Here is a 23109-nt window from a genome sequence, read left to right on the forward strand (position 1 = left end):
AATTGATAATTAATAAGTAGTTTAATAATGTATTTTATTGATTTGATATAATTATAATGAAGATATATTCCTAAATTAGTATAATTACGTATTATTCATTAAATATTAATTATAATATAACTATAATAAAGATATTTTTTATAAAATAATTTAGAATAGAGAAACCTGTATTCATTTTTGAGGGAAAATAGAATCACGAGAGATCGACACCTCACCTTTATTAGTTGGGAGAAAACCCAGTTTTAGTATATTAAGTAGATTATTTAAATATAAAAAGTTATTTCTTTTTTCCATTTTTTTAAAAATTTTTTATTTTTACTGAATCGTAATTTCATGTATAAAAGATTATATTGATCTCAACCAAGTAATATAACAACTTTATTTATAATAAACCTACTCATTACTTATATTCAAATAATAATAGTATTTTTTTTATTATTTGAAAAAATATATATTTTAGATACAAAGATTTAATCTGATCTAAAATTCTCATTATTGTGATAGGCTTTAGGTTATATTTGATTTTGAAAATAAGATAAAATAAAACGTTAAGAATAAAATATAAAAGATAAAGAACAAAAATGAGTATTGTTATATTAAAAAATTGAAAAAAATATAAATTAATAAAATAATAAAAAATAAAAAATGAATGATATTTTCTAATTATATATATATATTATTAAAATAAATATAAAATATACTTATTTAATATTTTTAAACTCAATATCTTTTATCCATATCTTTTATGTGAAAGACTATATTTTGTGTGTTTGTGTCTCAGGCTAAACAAACGCAGCTTATATACTCTGAAATAAAATATAAAATATCTAATCTATCATCAATTACCACGCAAGACGCAAGCACGCACCTTTTTCCCCCTTTCCTTTTTTTAGGGTTAGGGTTCCACTCTTCCCCTCTCCTCTCTTTTAAAGGACTCGCACACCCTCTTTATTTTCTCTCTCTTCCGCGCTTCACTTTCTCTTTGGAACTTCAGATATTCTCCGAGAGAAGAAGATGATGCAGCCAGGACCCGGAATGCCTCCAACAAACATGGGCCAGCAGCCACCACAGCAGTACCAACAGCAGCCGCCGCAGCAGCAACCGCCATACATGATGATGCCGCCTCAGCCTCAGGCGCCCCCACCCATGTGGGCTCCTTCCGCCCAGGCGCCGCCTCAGCAGGTTGCTCAGCCGCAGCAATCGGCTCAGCCAACCAGCGCCGACGAGGTCCGCACCCTCTGGATCGGAGACTTGCAGTACTGGATGGACGAGAACTACCTCTACACCTGCTTCGCTCACACCGGCGAGGTATGAATTAAGAAAAATTTTTGAACTTGTATACAATCCCTTCTAATCTATGTGATATATAAAATTTTGGTACCTTTTGTGATGATGTATCAATGATTTATGAGTTTGTTATCGAGCTGAATAGGATTTTCTGATTTATTATATGTGAATTTAGGGTTTATCAAGTCTATATCTTGGATTTAGGATTTGCCTAGATGTGCTCTGTTTATTTTGGAAAAGTCTAGGGAGCCGGCAACTTTTGTGTTTTGTGGCCCGCACTTAACCATCAAAAGAAAAGCTAGTGATCTTTCACCATTGAATGTAATCTCACACCATTAAAAATACTATTGATGACCAATTGATGGTTACAAAACACAAAAGTTGCTGCCCCTCAGTACTTCTCGTTTATTTTTGTTTGAACTGGGGTATTGATTTAGCTGCGGATCCTGAAGGTGGTTTATGATATTGTTGTCATGCTAATTAAGTGAGAGATTGTTTTGTTTTCAGGTGACCTCAGTAAAGGTTATCCGGAACAAGCAAACTGGTCAGTCTGAGGGTTATGGTTTTATCGAGTTTGGTAGCCGGGCCGGAGCTGAGAGAGTGCTCCAGTCATATAACGGAGCGATTATGCCAAATGGTGGGCAGAGCTTCAGATTGAACTGGGCTACATTTAGTGCCGGTGAGAAGCGTCATGATGATAGTCCAGATCACACCATATTCGTTGGTGATTTGGCTGCAGATGTTACTGATTACCTCCTTCAGGAGACATTTAGGACTCGTTATAGCTCGGTGAAGGGGGCAAAAGTTGTGATTGATAGGCTCACTGGCCGGACTAAGGGTTATGGTTTTGTAAGATTTGCGGATGAAAGTGAACAAATGAGGGCTATGACTGAGATGCAAGGGGTTCTTTGTTCAACTAGACCCATGAGGATTGGACCGGCCTCTAATAAAAATCCTGCCACTCAGCAGAAAGGTTTGTCAATTTTGTGGTTCTTCAGTTCTGCCACTTTTTGCTATGAAACTTTGAATTGCCTTCCAAATGTCATATGCCTTATTGAGTGATGCTGGTTGAATTCTGGGCTCTATGTCCCTAATTATATTTGTGGCAGATGCTAGATTTGTGTTATGATTTTTTTTCAGTTGTGTTCTTGAAGCTTTGCAGTCGAAAGTCATTTCTTCCTTCAATTTCCTTTAAAAATTTGGGCAAAATAAATGATATATAGTAGTAAAATCTTATAGAACTCATGTTGTCTCAAAGCAGGGTGTCAAGAGGCTCTGTCATCTCGGAGCCTGGAACTGATTTCAGCTGAAATGGTTACCATTTTAGTGCATGGCCTTGGTTAGGTCAGTTATCCGTTTATGTCTTGCCCGTTATTTTTCGCGGCATTTTCTTTTCACCTACAATGTTAGATTGTTCTTTTCAGTTTTCATTTCGATTATTGGTTTAGTTTTACCCAAATTACATTATGTAACTTTTCTAGTTACTTTATTTTTTCAGTCCACCATCCTTTAATCATTGCTCCATTAATTTGCTCCAATTAGTTTACCATAAGAACTGAATATTTTAATTTTTTATTAGCTGGCCCCTCTGCCAAATCAGATGTATTTATTTAGCCCATTTCATCTGTTCTTCTGGTAGATGCCTTTTAATTTCACCAATCTCTAGCTCGTTTATACAGAAAGCCCAGTGTTCGTTGATTTTATTTTCTAGAAGTTATACTTGTTCTGGGTGGTTTCTTTTATCGTCCTTTTTTAATTTCTGTGATATAGGTTTTGTTCCCTTTGTCTTTCTGAATCGCTGAGAACTGTGCTATGAAAGTAAAGTTATAATAATTCACTGTATATTTCTCATTCCTTTCGGATGTCGCAACTTGTGAAACTCTTTAATGCATGAGAATGTTAGATATAGCACACTAGAGCCGATCAATACTGTTTATAGGTGTTGTCTGTGTGTATACTTCGGTGCTTTTTTTTTAAATCCCTTCTGTATGATCTTCTCTATATTCTCACTTAACACCATGTATTAATGACAGTTTTTTCTGTTGAGTTTACTAGGATTTATCTGATTATATGTTTAGATTTTATTGTCTTCATTTATGATGATTGTGTATAGCTTTTGATGTGTGGTGTATGTATGGCACTGACTACTCTGTTCCTTCTCTGTTTGCTCTGCACCTAGCCTATTTGTGTTTTTGCTGTCTTCTCTTCTTGGATATGTATAATTATATATATATTTTTTAAAATGATTGGATAGTGTGATATAGTACTTAATTAAAGGTCTGTGGTACATGCAAGGAACATGTCATTTTGTTACCGACTTAGCTTTGAGGTTGCTTTTTTGTTTTTTAATATTTAAGTCTATGATTAAGTTGCGCCCATATTTAAGTTGAGGTGTCCTTATGGCGTTTTCCTTGGTTACTACTTACTACTGTTCTAATATGATTCACACTCGTTCACTTTTATTCATCTTTCACTTCACTTCTATTTTGATCGTGCAGCATCTTATCAGAATCCTCAAGGTGCACAGAACGAGAATGATCCAACTAATACAACAGTGGGTACCTCTCTGCATATAGAATCTGCTTTATTTTTGCTTCTTTCTGACCTGAATTTTCTTTTGCAGATTTTTGTGGGCAATTTGGACCCCAACGTCACTGATGATCTTCTGAGACAAGTTTTTGGTCAGTACGGAGAGTTAGTTCATGTGAAGATTCCAACGGGCAAGCGATGTGGGTTTGTCCAATTTGCAGACAGGTAACATAAGCTATTGCACATCTGATATTTACCTTGTGACACCGTTGTGTGATCAAAATGCAGCATCTGATCTTGTTTTTGTTTTCTTGCAACAGGAGCTGTGCAGAAGAGGCACTAAGGGTTTTGAATGGATCCCAGTTGGGTGGACAAAATGTACGGCTCTCATGGGGCCGCAGCCCTTCAAACAAACAGGTATTCAATGTCTAATTTATTAATTTCAGTAATTAAAACTGCACAGCACAGCAATTGCAAAAAATGAGTTCTGGATCTTGATGAATGAGTTGGATGATGCTTTTTCAGTCTCAGCCGGAAACAAACCAGTGGAGTGGCGGGAGTGGTACCGGCGGGAGTGGCGGATACTATGGATACGCTCAAGGCTATGAAAATTATGGTTATGCTCCTACTGGACAGGACCCCAACATGTATGGCAGTTATCCGGGGTATCCTAACTACCAACCTCCGCAGCAACAGCAGCAATTAGGATATAGTTGAGAAGTTACTACTACATTTCTGTCATCTACTATTGTCATGTTATGATACTTGTTGAGTTGTTTTATCTATCCTCGAGTCTCGTGGAAATCTGTCTCTGCTCCTTTTTGCTTTCCCCTTTTATGTTTCTCCCAAACGCTCAAACCCTCTTACTGTATGCATAACGAGTTGTTTGCTCAGTACTTATTTAATGTTCAGATATGATGCGTGTTTTCTTTTAAATTTGCGTTCTGATTTAACTCGGTGTTACGTCAAGTTATTTACAAAATGTACAGAGATTAAACATGTTTATTTTATGATAAAGTAGGTCTTGTCTTCTTAATTTTTTGAAAATTTTTAAAACTATTCTTGATGTTTAATTTTGTTTAACATTTGAAATAGTTTTAGTTATATTCCAATTGCTAATTTTTTGAGTTGATAATTGACATTTTTTGGATTTGGATCTTTTAAAGTTTGAATTTCATTTTAGAAAGTAAAGTGTGATATTCTACTTTTGAATAGTTTCTCTTTCATATTTATTATTGGTTCTACTTATAAAATTAATGATAAGAGATTATACTTTACTCTCTAAAGTAAAATTTAAACTCTAGATGATCCAAATCTATATTTTTTACCCCAAATGTTCCTTTGTATAACCCACCTGTCATTCTCCCAAACCCAACAAGACCACCTCCTCCATCGCATGTTTTGTTACTTCCTTTCTTGCCTCTGCCTCTCTTTCCACTCTACACCGTTGGATCTCACTCACTGCCTTCTCAATCCAATGTTAGACATAGACAAATAATTAATGTAAAAAATTAATTTTTAGAATTAAAATGTCAAGAAGATTCTTGTTATACTTATATAAGCTATTACTAGGAGAAAAATTGACGATGAAATAATATAATAAATTATTAAGGGTGCAAGAAGGTGATGCAAATCATGCCTCGAATTTCCGTTAGATGTCACGCACTGTCACTGGCGTGCTGCTGGTTGTCATCCTATTCTTTCAAGATTCGCATATTGTTGAACTCTCTTTAATTATGAATTATTAGCAGTCAAATCAAATTCATCTAATTAATTATTATATATTTTAACCTATATTTTATATAAATAATTAATTAGAAATAAATATTATCATTTTTATTTTAATAATACTTTCTTTTTACAAATTCATGGAAAAATCATATGCAAAATGACATCATAAGTAGAAAACAGTAGCACCACTACTCTAATTTATTTTAACAGAAAATATTTTACACTTTAGGCTTAATCATATGACATCTTAATAAAAAAATTAGTGCAAAACTGTAAATCCTTGTAAACTTTTATATACTCCCTATACTGAAGACGGTGACTTTAATTTCCATTTTTGATTTCTTCAAGAGTTCAAAGATCCCTCCATGGTGGCGGTGGAAATTTGGTCTCTTCTACAATGTGCAAGTCTCATGGATTGTGACTTTGCAGTTTGACTTTTTGGGGTCAATCATTAAGTATCTTACAACAAGAGTGCAGCTAGCACAAAAATCAAAGTATATTACAATGTGTGCCATCTCATCATTTCACACTACATCTTGTATGATCCTAATATACACACCTACCTACACATTATCATATCATAATTCATATCTCATACCTTATAATTAATCTTGCTTATCACCGGTACATTCTATTCTTTCCCAAGTGAGTGAAGTGTTTCATACTCTTTTGAACTAATCATAACTCATTTATTAATGAACTCTTCTTTAACACCATTTTATAGTAAAAAATTATTTTATTAATAATTAATAAATATTAAATAAAATAAATTTTAAAGTTTGGATTTAGATCCTCTAAATTTTGAATTTCACTTTAGAGAATAAAGTGTGATCTCTCACTCTTAAATAGTTTCTCTCTTGTATTTTCTCTTGATCTCACATATGAAATAAATGATGAGAGATCACACTTTACCCTCTAAGTGAAAATTCAAAATTTAGAGGATCCAAATTCTTAGAGTTTTTTATAATAATTTTTTTATCACATTTCTTTTAAAATAAATATTTTTAGAACTAAAAGATTTAATACAAAATAATTTATTTATAAAATTTTTAATATAAACATTTATTATTTAAGTTATTTTAAAAAAAACTTAATTAAATTATTTATCCAAAATAAACCTTAGTTGTTTTTAATAATTCTTTTTTGCTATCATATATTTTGATCGAAAAAAATACTTACCTATTATATTAAACTAAAATAGTCACTACTAGCTGATCTGCGAGCTCATTTGTAAACCTTGTAGCTAATCAGGCACTTAGTTCAAGTCAAGAGAGTACATACACATACATTAGTTTAAAATAAAGTTGAAAGTTGAAACTAACCATTTTTCTACTTCTATATATTATTCTACTAAAATTAAATATGTATGATTAGGTTACAAAATTATTGAATATATGTATAATAGATACTTATTCAACAATATTTTATGTTAGTGGTATTATTATATAAATACCAAAACAAATAACTAACAATTATTGTTGTCAACGTGCCTAATTTAAACTAGTATTATTGTATACATAATATAATAGTAATAATCTGTAGCTTATTCTACTGTTTACCAAACCTTAGCCAAATGACGCCATTAGAGTCACTTTTTTAATTAATTTAACTAATACTTTGCCAAATGCCACCCTAAACTTTCTTTTTTGTTTGTGCATTTGTTTTTAGCGTTCAATTCAACTTCAACTTTTCTCTTCGAGTTTGTCCTATTATTACTTAATACAAGCTGAAAAAAAATATTTACTGAAAAATATCAGTGGCTGTGAGTTCTTCTTTGATACTAATATTAAGAGCATAATATTAGTAATCAGATGACACAAGACTTAAAAAATGAAAGAAAAACTTGAAGGGATTTTAAAAAAAACTACAAATAAGTTTTTGATCTTTCATCTTAAAAGATAAATAAGTCATCGACTAATTAAAAATATAAAAATATTAATCACTTTTTAAAATGCGAGACATATAAATTCTTTTATTAAATGTCCTATATTTTAAAAGTTGAAAAATATTTTTATATTTTTAATTAATTAAAAAATAAATAATTATTTGTATTAATAAAAGATGAAAACACTAACATATGTATCCATATTAGATCGAAACTAAACTTGTATCTACGCAAGATGCTCTCTGTGTGACAAAAGTATCCTACATAGCACTCCAACCCTCCAAACGGAAGACATTTTACGTGTATATAACTTTAGAAGGTACTTTTGTCACACAGAGAGTATCTTGCGTGGATATAAGTTTAGTTTCGATCTAGTGTAGATACATATGTTAGCGTTTTGATCTTTTACGGGTACAAATGATTTTTTTTTCCAAATTTTAAATACAATGCAATGAAATCTATATGATTATTTAACAAAACAAAACCAACCTCCCCCCCCCCTTCAAATGTCATTTGATATCTTTTTAAATTAGTTTAAATCTATAAAAAAAAACTTAATATTGGATTTACAGATGAGAGGGTGTGTTTCCATTATTTTTCATTATAAAGTGTTGTTTTGGGGAGGTTTCCATTCAGGACGAAATTGTATGAGATGCCAATCCAGGGAGACTCATCATCTAAATTAAATAAAGAAAATGATTAATTAATAATGCACATGCCATATGGTTCATCACCAAAATAAGCACTATAAATGCTTCTTTCAATACCACTCTTTATTTGCAACATCTCTCTACTCTCTCTCTCTCTCTCTAAGGAAATGGCTGGTGTTTGTAGTAGGAAGCAGTTCCATGGTTACTCGAAGATGGAAAAGGAGGATTCTGAAGAGATGATACATAGGAGGGCACAGTTCTTGATCTACAAGGTCTTGCAGCAAGCTGATTCTTCTTATTCTTCTTCTTGTTCTCGCAGAATCAGAATCTGCAAGCTCAAGGTGAAGATCGGAAACAGGTTGAGGAGGCTGAGGAAGAGAATCCTATCTGGATTCCATGGACTCAAATCATGGAAGAAGCGCTTCTTTGCAATTGGAAGTAGTAGTACTATTAGAGCACTTCCTCCTTTCATCAAATGATTCTCTCTTCTTGTATCTATAATCAACAACTACTTCATCTTTCTCTCTATTATCTCTCATACTCATAATCATAATCATAATCATACTTTTTGTTTAGACTCAAATGCATGCATGCCTCAACATTACTTAGCTTCAGTATACAAATCTATCTCTTAATCAAACATGTGTTAATTAATTAAGTGTGACTAATAATAAGGGAGAGGGAGAGTAATAATGTTTAATTAAAGATGATCGAAATGTCAGGTTCTTGTTGATGATCTGATCAATGTAACAAATCATGATGATGATGATGACAATGCTTGCATGCGGTCGGTGTAGTAGTTAAGTTTCATATCAAAGGTGATGTCTGATCTGCTACTATAAATATCATTATGCTCAGTCTAATCTGGAACAACACAATTATTGAAACAAGTAATTAATTCAACATTATTAAACTATTCTTTCACCTTAATCCATGACAACAATAAAAAAATCTCGCAGCCTACAAATTCAGCCCAACAAATATATAAATTCAATTATAATTTTAGCATTTATTATCTTATTTTATCTTATTTTTAATTGTTCTTATCTTATCTTTATTTGTTTTTATCTTTCATAGAACAATATTCTATATATATTTAGTTTTATTCTCATAGTTTACAACACACTTCACTTTAATTCAATCAATCAACAATTAATAAAAATTCTTTTCTTTACTTTTCCTATTCTTTCACAATTTTATCAAATATCACTTTCCATGTTTTGGTATCAATTGATGAACTTCAATAATATCACCACACCGAGACAATCATCCTTAATAGTAGGAAGACAAAAAAAAATTAATTATAAAAAAATAGATAAATTTTAATTGTTTTTGGTTAAAATTTTTTTATCAAATATTTTTAGTTATAATCTTTCCAGTAACATTATTTTAAAACATTATTGACTAGTAGTGAACAAATTTATATATATATATATATATATATATATATATATATATATATATATATATATTTTGTTTAATTCTCAATACTATATAGATATATATAAATATTCACTTGAAATTAATTACTTAATTAATTTAATCAAGTTCTTTCTCTCCTCCACACTTAGTATTTTGAGATCCAAAGTTGATTTTTTATTAAAAAAAATTATATTTATATAAAAGGAATCCGAAACTTGGTGTGAAAGAAAGTGCTGGCATTAATTGGGAACAATTATTGGCAAAAATGAGTCAACTCTTCCAACACACTTACCGTACTGACCCAGCTACATACTGTGATTGCATCATATCTCTAGGATTTGAGTGACAAATAATATAATTTTTATTTAAAAAAAAGTTTATTAATTATACAATGCTTATTCTATGGTTTATTATATAAAAGCATATAATTGTGGGATTAACAAAAGTATTTCGACTTGACTTAATTCTCAACACTTTCATTTTAATGGAATTAAAGTAGGTTCTATTCTACTAGCTCATGTATATATGTTCATTGGATTCTTTCTAATACGTATCATCAATTAATTAATTGAACCTTTTTTTTTAAATAAGGTAATATATATGTGTGTATGAATCTGAATAGACATGGAGAGCAGCGGTTCATGTATACCACACAGTTTTTCTTTGAGAAGTACAGCTATATATATAAAACATTTAACGTAATTTATTTATTTTTTATTTTTGTTTCCTACGATATTCTTCAACTTGTCAAATCAATGACTATTTCGTAATAAATATAAACTCATTTAAATATTTTATTGTCTACTAATGAATTGCTGCATGCAATAAATAAAATTCAAATCATCGACATTTTGTTTAAAGGACTAGTGAACTAACCACTATTATTTAACAAGTGGCACGCATGCTTTCACGTTTGGGTCTTTGAATTGGACCCACCAACTCTCTCACTCTCACGCCTCTCTCCTGATTTTATTTCAACTTCACTACTCAGTCAATGCTAGTGCTTTATTTTGCTACCTGTGTTGAAATTCATTTCTAACCACAGAAACAAAAATCCAGAAATTATTTTTAATATGGAAAGAGAGATGATATTTTGATTAAATATTGATATTCGAAGTGTATTATAGTATTGTAGAAATTATTCAACACATTTTTATGTGATGTAACACGCCACCTACGTATTGATTAAGATATTGTCACGTGTTGGTCAAAATGCTGCCACCCCCACGTGTTGACTTTCCATCTAAAAAATTCACTCATATGTAATTACACCAAATAATCACATTTTTAACAAAAACACTAATATTTTTTTATATAAAAAAAATAGCCACAAAAATCTTGGTAAAATATTCATTGTGCCAATAATTCATTTTTTTTGACAAACCAATAATTCATTTAACTTCATCTTTTTTTATAACATTTGATGGGTGTTACTTCCTGAAAAAAATCCAAGCTTAATGGATCTCATTAATTTCAAACATTTATAAATGAGTAGGTATATATAATTTGTAGTATTCGTCCAAAAACAATAAAAAAAAAATGAGACTCAACTAGTACAAAGTGTAAAATCTAATGGTTCAGTGGTTTAGGGTAACATTAATTATTTAATAGTTTTGGTATGGTTCCAATTATACTCATTATAGTATCCGACTAGTATTTGAGTCAGAGCCATACAAATTCAATATGTATACCGGTGTCACCCACACATTTATCAGCTTTGAATCTTAGTTTTCTTTGTGTTCACATGCATTCATCATATTTCACACCACACACTCATATATGTAACATCTTTAATAATGTCATAATTCCTGACAATAATAATAATAATAATAATGTCATAATTAGATAATAATTATATATATTTCCTAAATTAAAGTGCTCAGAGTCTAAAAAGATGGCACATTTAATATTAGTGTATCACGTGCTATAAATATCACGCAATAATATTTCATATGGTAGTCGATTTTAATCAATATAAATGGATGAACTATTTTATTGGTTACAATAATGTTACATAGACCATAGATAAATATACATTGAAAATGAATCTCCTCGATTTAAAATTTTATGAAATGAAATCATGTCAAATGTGGATTTTTACTAAACTAATAATGTAAACTAAGTCATCTGAATCTCTCAATTTTAAACCAACGAGTATTAATATATCATTATAATAAGGTGGATGTTATCTTATCCTTTCTAAAGTAACATGTAAGTTACATTCTCTGAAGTGTTATATTCTAATTGAGTGATTATTTTTACTTTAATCTCATGAGAGTTAATAATATCTTTGGAAGATGGTGACGGTCTGACAGAAGAAGAAAATAGAACACCCAATAAAACGGCGACGAAGGAGTACAATGGAGAGGAGTAAACGCAATTAGAGATAGTTGGAGTACCTTTTCCAGAAGAATAATTTGAGAAGAGAAAACAAAACACCCAATGAGACGGTAATGTTTGGGAAGCCATTTTCTAGAAGAATGATTTGGGAAGAAAAAATAAAGACACTCAATGTCCCAATGAGACGGTTATGCTTGGAAGGCATAATGACGACGACGAAGGAGTGGAGTATCTTTTCTAGAAGAATGAGTTTAGAAGTGAAAACGAAACACCAATGAGACAGTGATATTTAGAAGGCGCAACGACCACGAAAGAGTAGAGAATATAACTCAAATTAAAATCAACACTCAATTAAAATGTGACACATCAAAAAAGATAACAAGCTAAGTCCCCTAATCATACCGGATCATATTCTTTACTTACACACAAGTTAACAAGCTAAGTCAAGGTTTCTATCACCGATGACGATTTTGATACAATGACGATTTTAATACAACTTCATTTTCCTTATTCGTAAGTTTTGTACCATTATTATAGCTATAGGGTTTCTTTAGATTAAACAATAATTTTGGTTCTAAAAAAAATCAATTTTTGATAAAATAATCTTAAAAAAAATGACATTTTGTCTTTTTAAAGGTGATCTTAGTTTGATAAAATTTAAAATTTCATTTTATAAGTGAGAAATAATTCATATATTTAAATCCACTCTTTTGTTGGTATATTCAAAAACTATTTAAAAACTACATATAAAAAATTAAACTCTACATGAACTTTACATTTTTGTTGTTATATTTGAAAAATTATTCACAAGGCACATATAAAAAGAATATTAATATCTAAATCATTTTAATATATTAGCCACTTCAAATTACTAATCTACTTTTCACTTTTTTAGATGTAATTCTATCCTGCTAATGAATTTTCTTCAATGCCATTGAGTTCTCTTGCTCCTGTCTTCCTTATAATTACTGCTTTAATGTATATTTCAATTTTTCGGCATTTACTTTGATGCATAAAACAGATAGATCTGACTCTAATCAAATGTTGAAACCATGATTGTGGTGTACCTAGGGTCAAGACTGAAGTGCACGCAATTTTATTTAAATACTAAACTTTGTTCACATGTTACAAGGGATACTAAACTTTTTCACATGTTACAAGGGGTGGGATAAAAAAAATGGCACTTCACAGTTGCAAAATGCTTAAAATCAGTGGATAATGTTAATAGAACTAGCATGTTCCTAGGTAGAATGGGGTTTAATTGATCTCCTGAATGTTTGCTTAATCTTTACCTTCACATTAATGCCATTGCCAATGATAGACTTGAGAACAATATGAAGTTTTCCCTCAAGCTTTTCTCCTTTTCTTGGAGTGTAAATAACGTCATGAATATCATCAGCCAGTGCTCTCTGAGCCAGAATGGCACCCACAGCAGCACAGGTGGTCTTGTTCTTGGTAGAAGCCAGGTCAAACTTCATATCCTTAGAAATGGAATGTGCCACTGCAACAACCTTGCTAGTTACCCTATGAACAACGCAAGCACGAACAGAGCCTTTAGATATGTAAATGTCCAAGCAAAATGGTTCATGATAAGGACCCGTAAGCTGGTTAAAAGTGGGAGTCCTCTGCCTCTTGTTCTCAGGAGAAACATCTTTAGTTTCATCCAACCGGGGCATAACAATTCTGCTTCTTGTTGCGATATGATATTTGGGAAGCTTATCTTTGGAATTGGGAGTCACATTTGGATTTGGACACTCTTTAGCTTTCTTTGCTTCCTTAGTGTTTTCCTTCTTGTTCTTGTCTTTCTTCTTGGAAGATTTCTTGCGGTGAAACTCTAAATTATACTCTTCAAACTCCTTGGAACTGCGCTCGAGCTTATAGAACAGATTCCCGCGAACCCTCATGTTATCCATATCTTCCAAATCCATGTCATCCTCAACATGAGAGGGGTTATAATCATCGGGTTCATCAATACCATGGTGTGCAAATGTAGTAGCTGCTGATCTAGCCGAATGCCTTCCTGGCCAGGCTTGTGCCACCCCAGATGAGACACCCCAAGCATCACCATCTACAAGCTCTCTGTTATATCCACCTGGAGGGTGATCAAAATTGGATAAAAATGGTGAAAGATGAAGGGTAGTGGAGCTCTCAGAAGGTGGCACAGATGCAGCTCCATGGCCATCATCCTTATTGAGAATGGTGGTGAGATACTTGAACCAGAAACTGGATTTTCTCAACAGAAATCGTTGGTTGTATAAGGAAGCAGTGCTTGTTGAGAGGAAGAACACCATCTTCGGAGTTTTGGATACAGAAGTGGATGGCTCTGTTTACATGAGAATAGCACGACCCAAAATGTTAAAGCTCTCAAAGTAGCAAAACACCGAACAGTTGGCATGCAGGGACAGAAATTGCGCGAAACTGACACTGGCGATTGTAAAACCTCAAACTTTCGCCTTCCTTTCTGTCTCCGATAAAATTTGAGATGTAGTGCAAAGTCCAAATTCTAATTATTTGCGAAGAGCTTTCACCTTTGTCTTCTCATGCGCTGCCATCAATATTTTGCTTCCAATTTCCTATTCATAGATTTTATTTTTACACATCAATACTTAACTATTAAACTATAAACATTTACACTCAGTTTATATTAGCTCTAATCGAATCTTCATCTGAAAAATATGATCAAGTAAATGCCATAAAGGAAAAAGATCTAATACATAACCTAAGAAATATATATATAAAATCTAATATGGCATTAACAATAGATACTGTAACATATATGAAAGGATTTAAGTGTTACAATTTGATTTTGTAAAAAATAAAGTGTGTAAAAAACAGAGGGAATACCTTACACTGCTTGATTAATTGTCCTCAGTCCTCTTTGATATGGCAGCACTCTGGATGGATTAGCAATCCCCAACTTGAACCAAGACACAGACCCATGGAGATGGAAAAAAGATGATTCTGCAAGCAGCCTACCTTTTGTGGCACATATGGAAAGCTAGAAACGCTCATATTTTTTAAGGCAAGGCTGAGCTCCCTATGCAGATCGTTGATGAAGCTTGGAAGCTAGAAGAAGATTTTCGAAGAAGGGGAAGATAAGAGGAAAGTTATGTTCTGTTTGTTGTCTTGGCTATGTGTTCATTTGAGGTTTTTTTGAACAATAGATGTTGCAGAAATTCTCATATATACTTGTACATACCAAAACAATTGAACAGTGAATATAACTATTTTTATCCAAGACAAAATTCAACTTGATAAGCAAACATTTTATTAGAAGGGCCATAATGAAAATTTACACAGTAACTTCTGAGCCAAATCCATTTTAAATTGGGAAAGATAACAGAGCTACAATATAGGAATTATCAATATAACTACTGGACATTATCAATTCAGTGTATCATCCATCTCTGCAAATGCATCTGTAATACATTTAAGATGGAACTGCAAACCAAGAAAGATAGGAAACCATATGGTCTTCTCCTTCTGTTAAGTACTATAAAGAAATACCCAAAAAAGATACCAATCGCTAGAGACAAAAATGTGTTAGCAATTAAAAAGTCACTACCTTATTCCAGCTTAACCCATTTCAGGGTAACCATTCCAGTTTTTACACATAAAGAAACAATATGAAAAAAAAAGCAAGATCCATGAAAAGAATCCTAACCCTAAAAGTTTCATAGGCCAAACAATGTCAGAAGTCAAACAATTGCACGTTACCAAAGTGGAAATTTTATATTTTATTCCTGCAATGCTCAGTGGTGTTCTTTTCTTTCTTCTTTTTTATTAAAAAAAATGCTAGAGTTAAAAAAGCACAATTACAACATCATCAGTTCTTTCAAGTTTTAGGACATAACAAATTAATATGGCCTCATCTGGCAATTAAATGGCATATTTCTCATATATCCATACCAAAGACAATAGACAAACATAAATGTATCAAGTTAAAACAAAATCATCCATCCCACATAATGATTAGCATATATCACAGTTAATATGGAGAACGCTTAAATCTATATTTTCAAACAGGATCGGACTTGCACATGGCAAGCAAAACTTGCCAAGGCAAATCCAACAAAAAGAGATGTTCGCTGAACATACCTCGCCGCTGATGAGTTGATTAACCAATTGTTTTGCAGACTCAATTTGTTCAAGGTTCCGTTCAATTTTTACTGTTCTTTCCGTGGATGTGTCACATGTATTCTAGCTCCAGTGGAAGCTTGCATATTCTTTATTGTTTCCCCACTTTTACCAATAACAAGACCAACCTTTATGTTAATACATTAGGATTTAGGAGTTTGGTGGCTATCCCATAGGCATCGCGCATGTATGAGGCCCATATTTGGATAGCTGCAAAGCAAGTACACATTGACGGAACCACCGCCTTCACTGTCTCCGGTTCCAATGCTCCGTTCCTTTATTCCTTCCTTTCAGTCAGAATAAATCTGTTCTTTCTTCTCATAACTGTCTCTCTTCACGCAACGTACAAGGACTCCTGCTGATTGTAATTCACTTCGAATGACCTTGGCAAGAGAGGGGTAATGAAACTAACAAAGTTATAAGAAACTCAGCCCAATGATATGTTAAAATAATCTCTGGTGGTTAAAGACATCATTTCTACCTTATGTAATCCAACCATACCAGTTCTCACACCAAATAATCTCAAGATCGGATCTTTATTCCCAATCCACAACTACAAACAAGCCACAAAGCCGGTATAAATAGGAAAGCGGGAAAGTCAAAATCATGTAATTGCAAGCTGAGAGGAAAGTGGAGAACTTGAGCAAGATGTAATAGTTGAACAACAGTAAGAAAGACAAGAAAACCATTCATGAAACAAGTAGTGTGAAAACTGAAATACATAAATAAATAAAGCTAGGAATGTTGGTGCTTGGTTGTCCATGGGGAAGAAAGGGAAAGGAAAAGTGAGTGTTGGGAATGAAGGAGGAGGCTCATATTCGCCTTTTGTCAGACAAGAAGAAATCGGGGAAGGCATGCATGCATGGCTGCGTCAACACTGAGTCACCTCGCCATGACACACACCCCTCTTAACCCCATACTCATACGTCTGTTCCAATTGAAGAGAACATCATCATTGCCTCGTCATAAGAACAAGAAGATGAAGAAGAAAAAGTAGTAGTACTATATGATGAGAGTACAAGCAGAAGCAGATGCAATAACATTAACGTTGAAAGGAAAGAGAGAGAGAAAAAGAGAGGGAATGGTTTGTGTGTGTGGATTTTGTTGTTGTTGTTGTTGATGCTTGTAGGTTGGGAAATGGAATGGAGAGAGGGGAAGTAATCATAGGCATCGAGAGCTGAAGCCTCATACTTAAACTAATGATAAGATCGAAAGGAGGCTCAGGTTGGCATTCACACTGAGAGGGGCAATACAGCAAACAAGATGGCTGCGTCAACAAAAACAACGCCTCGCCACCATGTTCCTCCTCGCTCACTACTCAATGCTCAAATGCACAACACTATCGTCACTGCCTCATTCTTTCAGATCAGAATCAAATCAAAAGGAGATGTATACCTGCGTTGCGTTGCGTCACTCGCCACCGCCATTTAACTACTTAAGGCACGGGGCACCTTTGAACCCTAATTAGTAATTTGGTTCGCCGTTCATGTTCCCTTCCAGCTCCAGGTTACCTTTTAATCCTTTTTTCTTTTCAGGCCAATGCTAACCAATTCTCTCTACTAGCCCAAAAATCTTAACCTGTTTTTACCCATCCAATTTTGGGCTATTTTTTCGTTAAAGAGGATGGCATCAACCCGGGAAAAGCCTCTGCAACCCCTCCTGGAGATCTTTTTGTTCCTTTTCTGGGCTTAGGCCCCTTTCATTCACCAAAATAAAACATACTTGGAAATGTATAAGGAATTAATGACTAATAATCAAGTCCAAAAAAAAAATGACCAATAGTGTAGTGATTAACAAAATTTATTATTTTAAATTAATATTTGTCTAACAAAAATATTTTTATATTAAATTTTAAATTCTAAATCATAAATTTTAAATATTAAATTTTGATAGTATAAAAAATAAAATATTAACCCAAAACATTAGCTAATATTAATAAAAAATATAACAACGAATATTTTTCATTTAGGAATTATCTTTAACTTGTTAAAAAATTAGTGAGGACCAGCACAATTTCACAATGTATATGAATTTTCAAATGAAATCCTATATAATCAGAAAATATTATTATTTTTTGTCAACACTTGATTAATAATAATTTGCACACATATTTAAAAAGATTTTGCACAAAAAAAAACGTATACTTTACACTTATATTTTATCAGAGTTTTCACACATAAATCAATACCGTTTATATTTACATTTTTTAAAATTTGTACACATAAATTAATAAAATTTATTTGTTAAAAATAATTTGATATTTATATTTATCAAATAATGGCTAAAAATACCAAAAACGGTTGAACCCAAAAGTTTCTCATTTCAAATATATGTGACTATGTGAGAATGATTAAAAGGATGTATTACATAATGAAAGGTAGTGTTGGTCGATGCCAGCTCTATATCTAACGCAAATGCATTGATATGATATGCACGATGACTTGCAAGTAAGTTGGCAACCATCACAAATTGCAGATTCATATGCATGGATATGGATACATTATTGACAAAGGAATTGGAAGAGACGCGTTTGCCGCTGTGTCTCCTCAGCAATATAAAAGGGACAGTGGTACTGCACTAGCTCCCTTTTTTAAAGTTTCAACGACCATAAGCATGCAGCACACCGTACCATGATTCACAAACTTGGATAACCACTATTTCTAGCACAAGAAGTCAACACGGAGCATCATTTTAAACAGGTAGCACTATAGAGCTAATGCAACAAGGAATATAATACAAGCTTGAACAACAATCCCTGTAAAGACTTCCATAATTTTAAAGTTCAAAATCCGTGGTTTTGTGAAACTGACTCTTTAAATAATGAATATCAGAATGTCCAAGTTTTTCTCTAAACGCCGCCTTCACCTCTGCTTCACCAAACAACAACACCAATCAAGCATGGAGGAAGACGACAACTTGCTCTACTCGTCTTCAGCAGACTCTGACACATGTGATGATGAGTTACCACCTCACTTGCCATCCGTGATCTCCTCAAAGCGCTTCTTCTTCTCTTCACCAAGCCAATCCAACTCCATCATTGATCAGCATGTAATTGAGGGAGGAGTGGGAGTCACCAAGCACTCCCTCGACCCCTACATGGATTTCCGGCGTTCCATGCAGGAAATGGTTCATTCCAGGGACACACAAGACTGCGAGTATCTGCAGCAGCTTCTATTGTGCTACCTTTCTCTCAACCACCCACACACTCATAACTACATCCTCGCTGCCTTCGCTGACCTCCTCCTTCACCTCTTCTCCTCTGACCACCACCACCACCACGCCAGCAACCACTCCTCTTCAGGGCCTTTAATTTCCTCTCATAATAATAATAATAATAATAATAATAATAATAATATTTAATCGTTATTACGACTTCATAAGTTAAGTACGTTAAATATTTAGTTTAGTTTATCAAACAGGATCTAGTTTACCAAATGATTTTATCTTCTGCATCTTTTGAAACTCATCATTTGTCAAAATAGTAATATTTCAAAGTTCAAAATGGTTATTTATTCAAATACCCATAATATGATGAACTCAATCCAAGTAGAAACAGGCAAGTTTGTAAGTTGCAAAGTGTAATTATCTGAGAGAACCAAGGGCAATCTTGTCTTTTTACTTGGAGTTGTAAAGAAAGGAGCAAGAAGAAGAAATTGGGTGTACGTTGTTGTGATTGACTAGATGAAGAATGAACGTGATTAGACAGAGATTGATGCGGACGCTTCGGCGGCGTGATGACCCAACAGAAACACTGAAGAGGAAGGCATTGGAATTGGAGAACAAGAGAAAGACGAGGAAGCCCAAGAACAAGGAATAGTTCATCGTCGAAGTTCTTCAAATGCTCGTGATATGGAGAGTTCAAGTGTTATTTAGAAGATATTAGTTTAAATATTTAAAATGTTTTAATTTAATTTGATATATTTTTATTTTTGTTTATTTAATTATTATATTGGGACTTATGTTTATGAGTTTTAAGATTTTCTTTGTTTTAATCTAATAAGAGATTATAAATATCCACTACAACATTTTGGGTTTATGGTCACGGTTTTTTTTGTCACGATAAAAAACCGTAACTATAAACCGTGACAAAAAAAATTATGGTCACGGTTTTCAGAAAAAGAGTGACTATAGAGTGTTTATGGTCACAGTTTTTTAAAAAAGAGTGGCCTAAAAGGGTCTATAATCATGATTTTTTATAGTGACCAAAAAAGGTTTATGGTCATGATTTTTTAAAAAAGGGTGACCAAAAAGGGTTTAAGTCACGGTTTTAGGGGTGACCTAAAGTGGTCTATGGTCATGGTTTTTGGGGGTAACCTAAAAATGTCTATGGTCACGGTTTTGGGGATGACCTAAAGGAGTCTATGGTCACGGTTTTTTATAATAACAAAAAAGGGTCTCTGGTCACAGTTTTTCAAAAAAGGGTGACCTAAAAGGGTCTATGGTCACGATTTTGGGGAGTGACCTAAAGTGGTCTATGATCATGGCTTTGGGGAGTGGCCTAAAAGGGTATATGGTCACGGTTTTGGGGGGTGGCCTAAAGTGGTCTATGGTCACGATTTTGGATGGTGGCCTAAAAGGGTCTATGGTCACGGTTTGGGGGGTGACCTAAAGGGGTCTATGGTCACGATTTTTTACAGTGACAAAAAAGAGTCTATGGTCACGGTTTTTCAAAAAAGGTGACCTAAAAGGGTCTATAGTCACGGTTTTGGGGGTGGCCTAAAGTGGTCTATGGTAACGATTTTTGGGGGTGGCCTAAAAGGATCTATGATCACGGTTTTAGAGGGTGACTTAAAGGTGTCTATGGTCTGGTTTTGGACGGTGGCCTAAAAGGGTCTATGGTCACGGTTTTTAAAAAGGGTGACCTAAAAGGATATATGGTCACGGTTTTTTAAAAAATGATGACCATAGAGGCATAAAGTACCCTGTCCAAAACGGCGTCGTTTTCCACCCCCCATTTTCGAAAATCACATTTTTAAAAAAAATTTTCAATCCCTAACCCCAGAAGTCCAGAACGACGTCGTTCCAAAAAAAATCCCCCCACCCTCCCCCCCCCCCCCCCAAAATTACCCCTTTCCCTCGTAAGTTCCACTATTCACCTTCACCATCCCTCTCTGAACGACATCTCTCCCTCTCTGAACTCTCACTATCTGACGCGCTCTCAGCTGCAAGAAGATCAACTGCATTGCCAAGCTCCTATAGTTCAGAATCGGCAAGAGATAAGAGGGACGTACTTAACAGCAAGGAAGTGGAATCAATCCCGTTTGCTACAGGATTCTTTCGATCTGGTAAACCCCTTTTGACTAGAAAGTAAAATCTCAATTTGAAACCCCTGGACTTTGAAAGTTTTCAAGTCTGATTCAAAACTGGCTTATTTTAGGGCAAGGTGTAAGCTTTTAAAACTCTGTGATATGGCACTCTCTCAACTCCCACTCTCCCAAACCCTCACTCATCGCTGGCTCTCTCTCTCTCTCAACCCCTCACTGCCGCATCCCTCACCTCAATCGCGTTCAGCTACCTGGAAAAAAAGGTTAATATCTTTTCACACTTTTTCAATTGTTTCGGTATTTTTTAAAATTAATAATAACTGTGGTTTTCTTTTGTTCAAATTCATGCATGGTTTCACAGTTTCATTAATTTTTAAGGTTCATTTGTTAGTATATAGTAATTCTCTGTTGTTAACTTGTTATGGATAGCTGAGATTGTGGATGGTCCTTTTGCTTTGGATTGAATTTTTTGTTTTGTGTTTTTTTTTTCGTTTTTTTTCTTTTGTTTTGTCCTTTTTTGTTTTTTCAAGAGCTCTCAAAGCTCTTCGTGACTCACCCAGTTACTCATTCCATTGAGAATTCCAAGTAAGTTTGTTTTCTTGCTTTTCTTTTCTTTTCAATTTAATTAGTTTAGTTTTTGTAATTAGCTAAGTTTTTTCAATTGTTTGTGCTTAGGTGTCAGTGATATTGGGTTGGCCAGGATCGCTGTTGGTTGCAGCAGATTAGAGCGCCTCAGCTTGAAGTGGTGCTTTGAGATTTCTGATATTGGCGTTGACCTTCTTTGCAAGAAGTGCTTCTATTTGAAAGTTCTCGAAGTCTCGTATCTCAAGGTTAGTTAGTTAGTTAGTTATGGAAAGGTGTTTGGCCATGACATTATTGGTAGTACTTATTTGAGAGCCACTAATTGGATATGCTGATTAGATGAACAGTTATCTCAGTTCCACATTACAGCACTATGTGCAGATTGGTGAATGAAAGGGACAGAGAAATTGAGAAACAAAGTTGGACATGGTGAGTTTTTGGCCTCTAATATCAGTTCAAACAACATAAAAGGTATAACTAGATCATTGTCAAGTTTTACATTCATGTCTTGAGTTTTCAAGACTCAACAAAAACAAAGGGTATATAGTAATAAATTCTTTGTCATATTCATGGTGTTCAATTTTACTTACTTTTTACCGTAGAATGTTAGTTCATAGATTATATGAAATTAATTTTACTTACTTTGAAAAGAGACTTTACTCGGTATTATATGTAATTGGATACATTGCACTCTTTTTTAATTTCTGTTGTTTAGACCAAAAATTAAACATATCTAATTTATAATGAAACTTTTATGATTTACATTTCTTGTTCTTAGATTTATTTTGTGATTATCATTATTTTGAGATGTGATTATGCTTTAAAAAAAATAAAGCTCATAAAACAAAACAAGATATGGTCACCATTTTAAAAAAAGGGTGACCATAGATAACCTATGGTCACAGCCAAAACCGTGACCATAGATAAGGCTATGATCACGGTTTTAAGGAAGGATGACCATAGATGCTATGGTCACGGTTTTGAGGAGGGGTGACCATAGAGGCTATGGTCACGGCAAAAACCGTGACCATAGATATGGCTATGGTAACGGTTTTAAGGAGGGGTGACCATAGGTTCTATGGTCACGGCCAAAACCGTGACCATAGATAAGGCTATGGTCACGGTTTTGAGGAGGGGTGACCATAGAGGCTATGGTCACGATTTTAAGGAAAGGTGACCATATAGGCTATGATCACGGCCAAAACCGTGACCATAGATATGGCTATGGTAACGGTTTTAAGGAGGGGTGACCATAGGCTTTATGGTCACGGCCAAAACCGTA

General features: G+C 33.6%; 4 protein-coding genes and 1 long non-coding RNA gene across 14 annotated transcripts; 4 read left to right on the plus strand and 1 right to left on the minus strand.

The window, feature by feature from the left end:
• Window positions 1-784: 784 nt before the first annotated feature.
• LOC112795901 (polyadenylate-binding protein RBP45) lies at window positions 785-4752 on the plus strand. Its single transcript, XM_025838088.2, has 6 exons — window positions 785-1308; window positions 1795-2260; window positions 3786-3841; window positions 3911-4041; window positions 4137-4233; window positions 4342-4752. The coding sequence occupies exons 1-6, from the start codon at window positions 1015-1017 to the stop codon at window positions 4531-4533; spliced, it is 1236 nt and encodes a 411-aa protein (XP_025693873.1). The 5' UTR covers window positions 785-1014; the 3' UTR covers window positions 4534-4752.
• Window positions 4753-8249: 3497 nt separating this feature from the next.
• LOC112795902 (uncharacterized) lies at window positions 8250-8561 on the plus strand. The gene has a single exon (XM_072236289.1). The coding sequence runs from the start codon at window positions 8250-8252 to the stop codon at window positions 8559-8561; it is 312 nt and encodes a 103-aa protein (XP_072092390.1).
• Window positions 8562-12908: 4347 nt separating this feature from the next.
• Window positions 12909-17664, minus strand: LOC112795903 (uncharacterized). 9 transcript variants are annotated; one of them, XM_025838091.3, is made up of 5 exons: window positions 17377-17664; window positions 16463-16534; window positions 15943-16364; window positions 14689-14910; window positions 12909-14417 (listed from the first exon to the last, which is right to left on the minus strand). In XM_025838091.3, the coding sequence occupies exon 5, from the start codon at window positions 14133-14135 to the stop codon at window positions 13086-13088; it is 1050 nt and encodes a 349-aa protein (XP_025693876.1). In that variant the 5' UTR covers window positions 14136-14417; window positions 14689-14910; window positions 15943-16364; window positions 16463-16534; window positions 17377-17664; the 3' UTR covers window positions 12909-13085. The 9 variants fall into 9 exon arrangements, with proteins under 9 accessions (XP_025693876.1, XP_025693875.1, XP_025693882.1 ...); XM_025838090.3 differs by having other exon boundaries at window positions 15943-16388; window positions 17377-17529; XM_025838097.3 differs by having other exon boundaries at window positions 16483-16534; window positions 17377-17504.
• A 1215-nt stretch (window positions 17665-18879) lies between these two features.
• On the plus strand, window positions 18880-19341 carry LOC112794162 (transcription repressor OFP16-like). The gene has a single exon (XM_025836282.3). The coding sequence runs from the start codon at window positions 18880-18882 to the stop codon at window positions 19339-19341; it is 462 nt and encodes a 153-aa protein (XP_025692067.2).
• Window positions 19342-21072: 1731 nt separating this feature from the next.
• Window positions 21073-22585, plus strand: LOC112795904 (uncharacterized). Of its 2 annotated transcripts, XR_011880869.1 has the most exons (5): window positions 21127-21266; window positions 21359-21508; window positions 21776-21830; window positions 21921-22075; window positions 22175-22585. It is a non-coding gene; the product is annotated as an uncharacterized lncRNA (long non-coding RNA). The 2 variants fall into 2 exon arrangements; XR_011880868.1 differs by lacking the exon at window positions 21776-21830 and having other exon boundaries at window positions 21073-21266; window positions 22167-22585.
• Window positions 22586-23109: the final 524 nt, after the last annotated feature.

The sequence above is a fragment of the Arachis hypogaea genome, chromosome 4 (assembly GCF_003086295.3).
Source record: "Arachis hypogaea cultivar Tifrunner chromosome 4, arahy.Tifrunner.gnm2.J5K5, whole genome shotgun sequence".
Classification (NCBI taxonomy): Eukaryota; Viridiplantae; Streptophyta; class Magnoliopsida; order Fabales; family Fabaceae; genus Arachis; species Arachis hypogaea.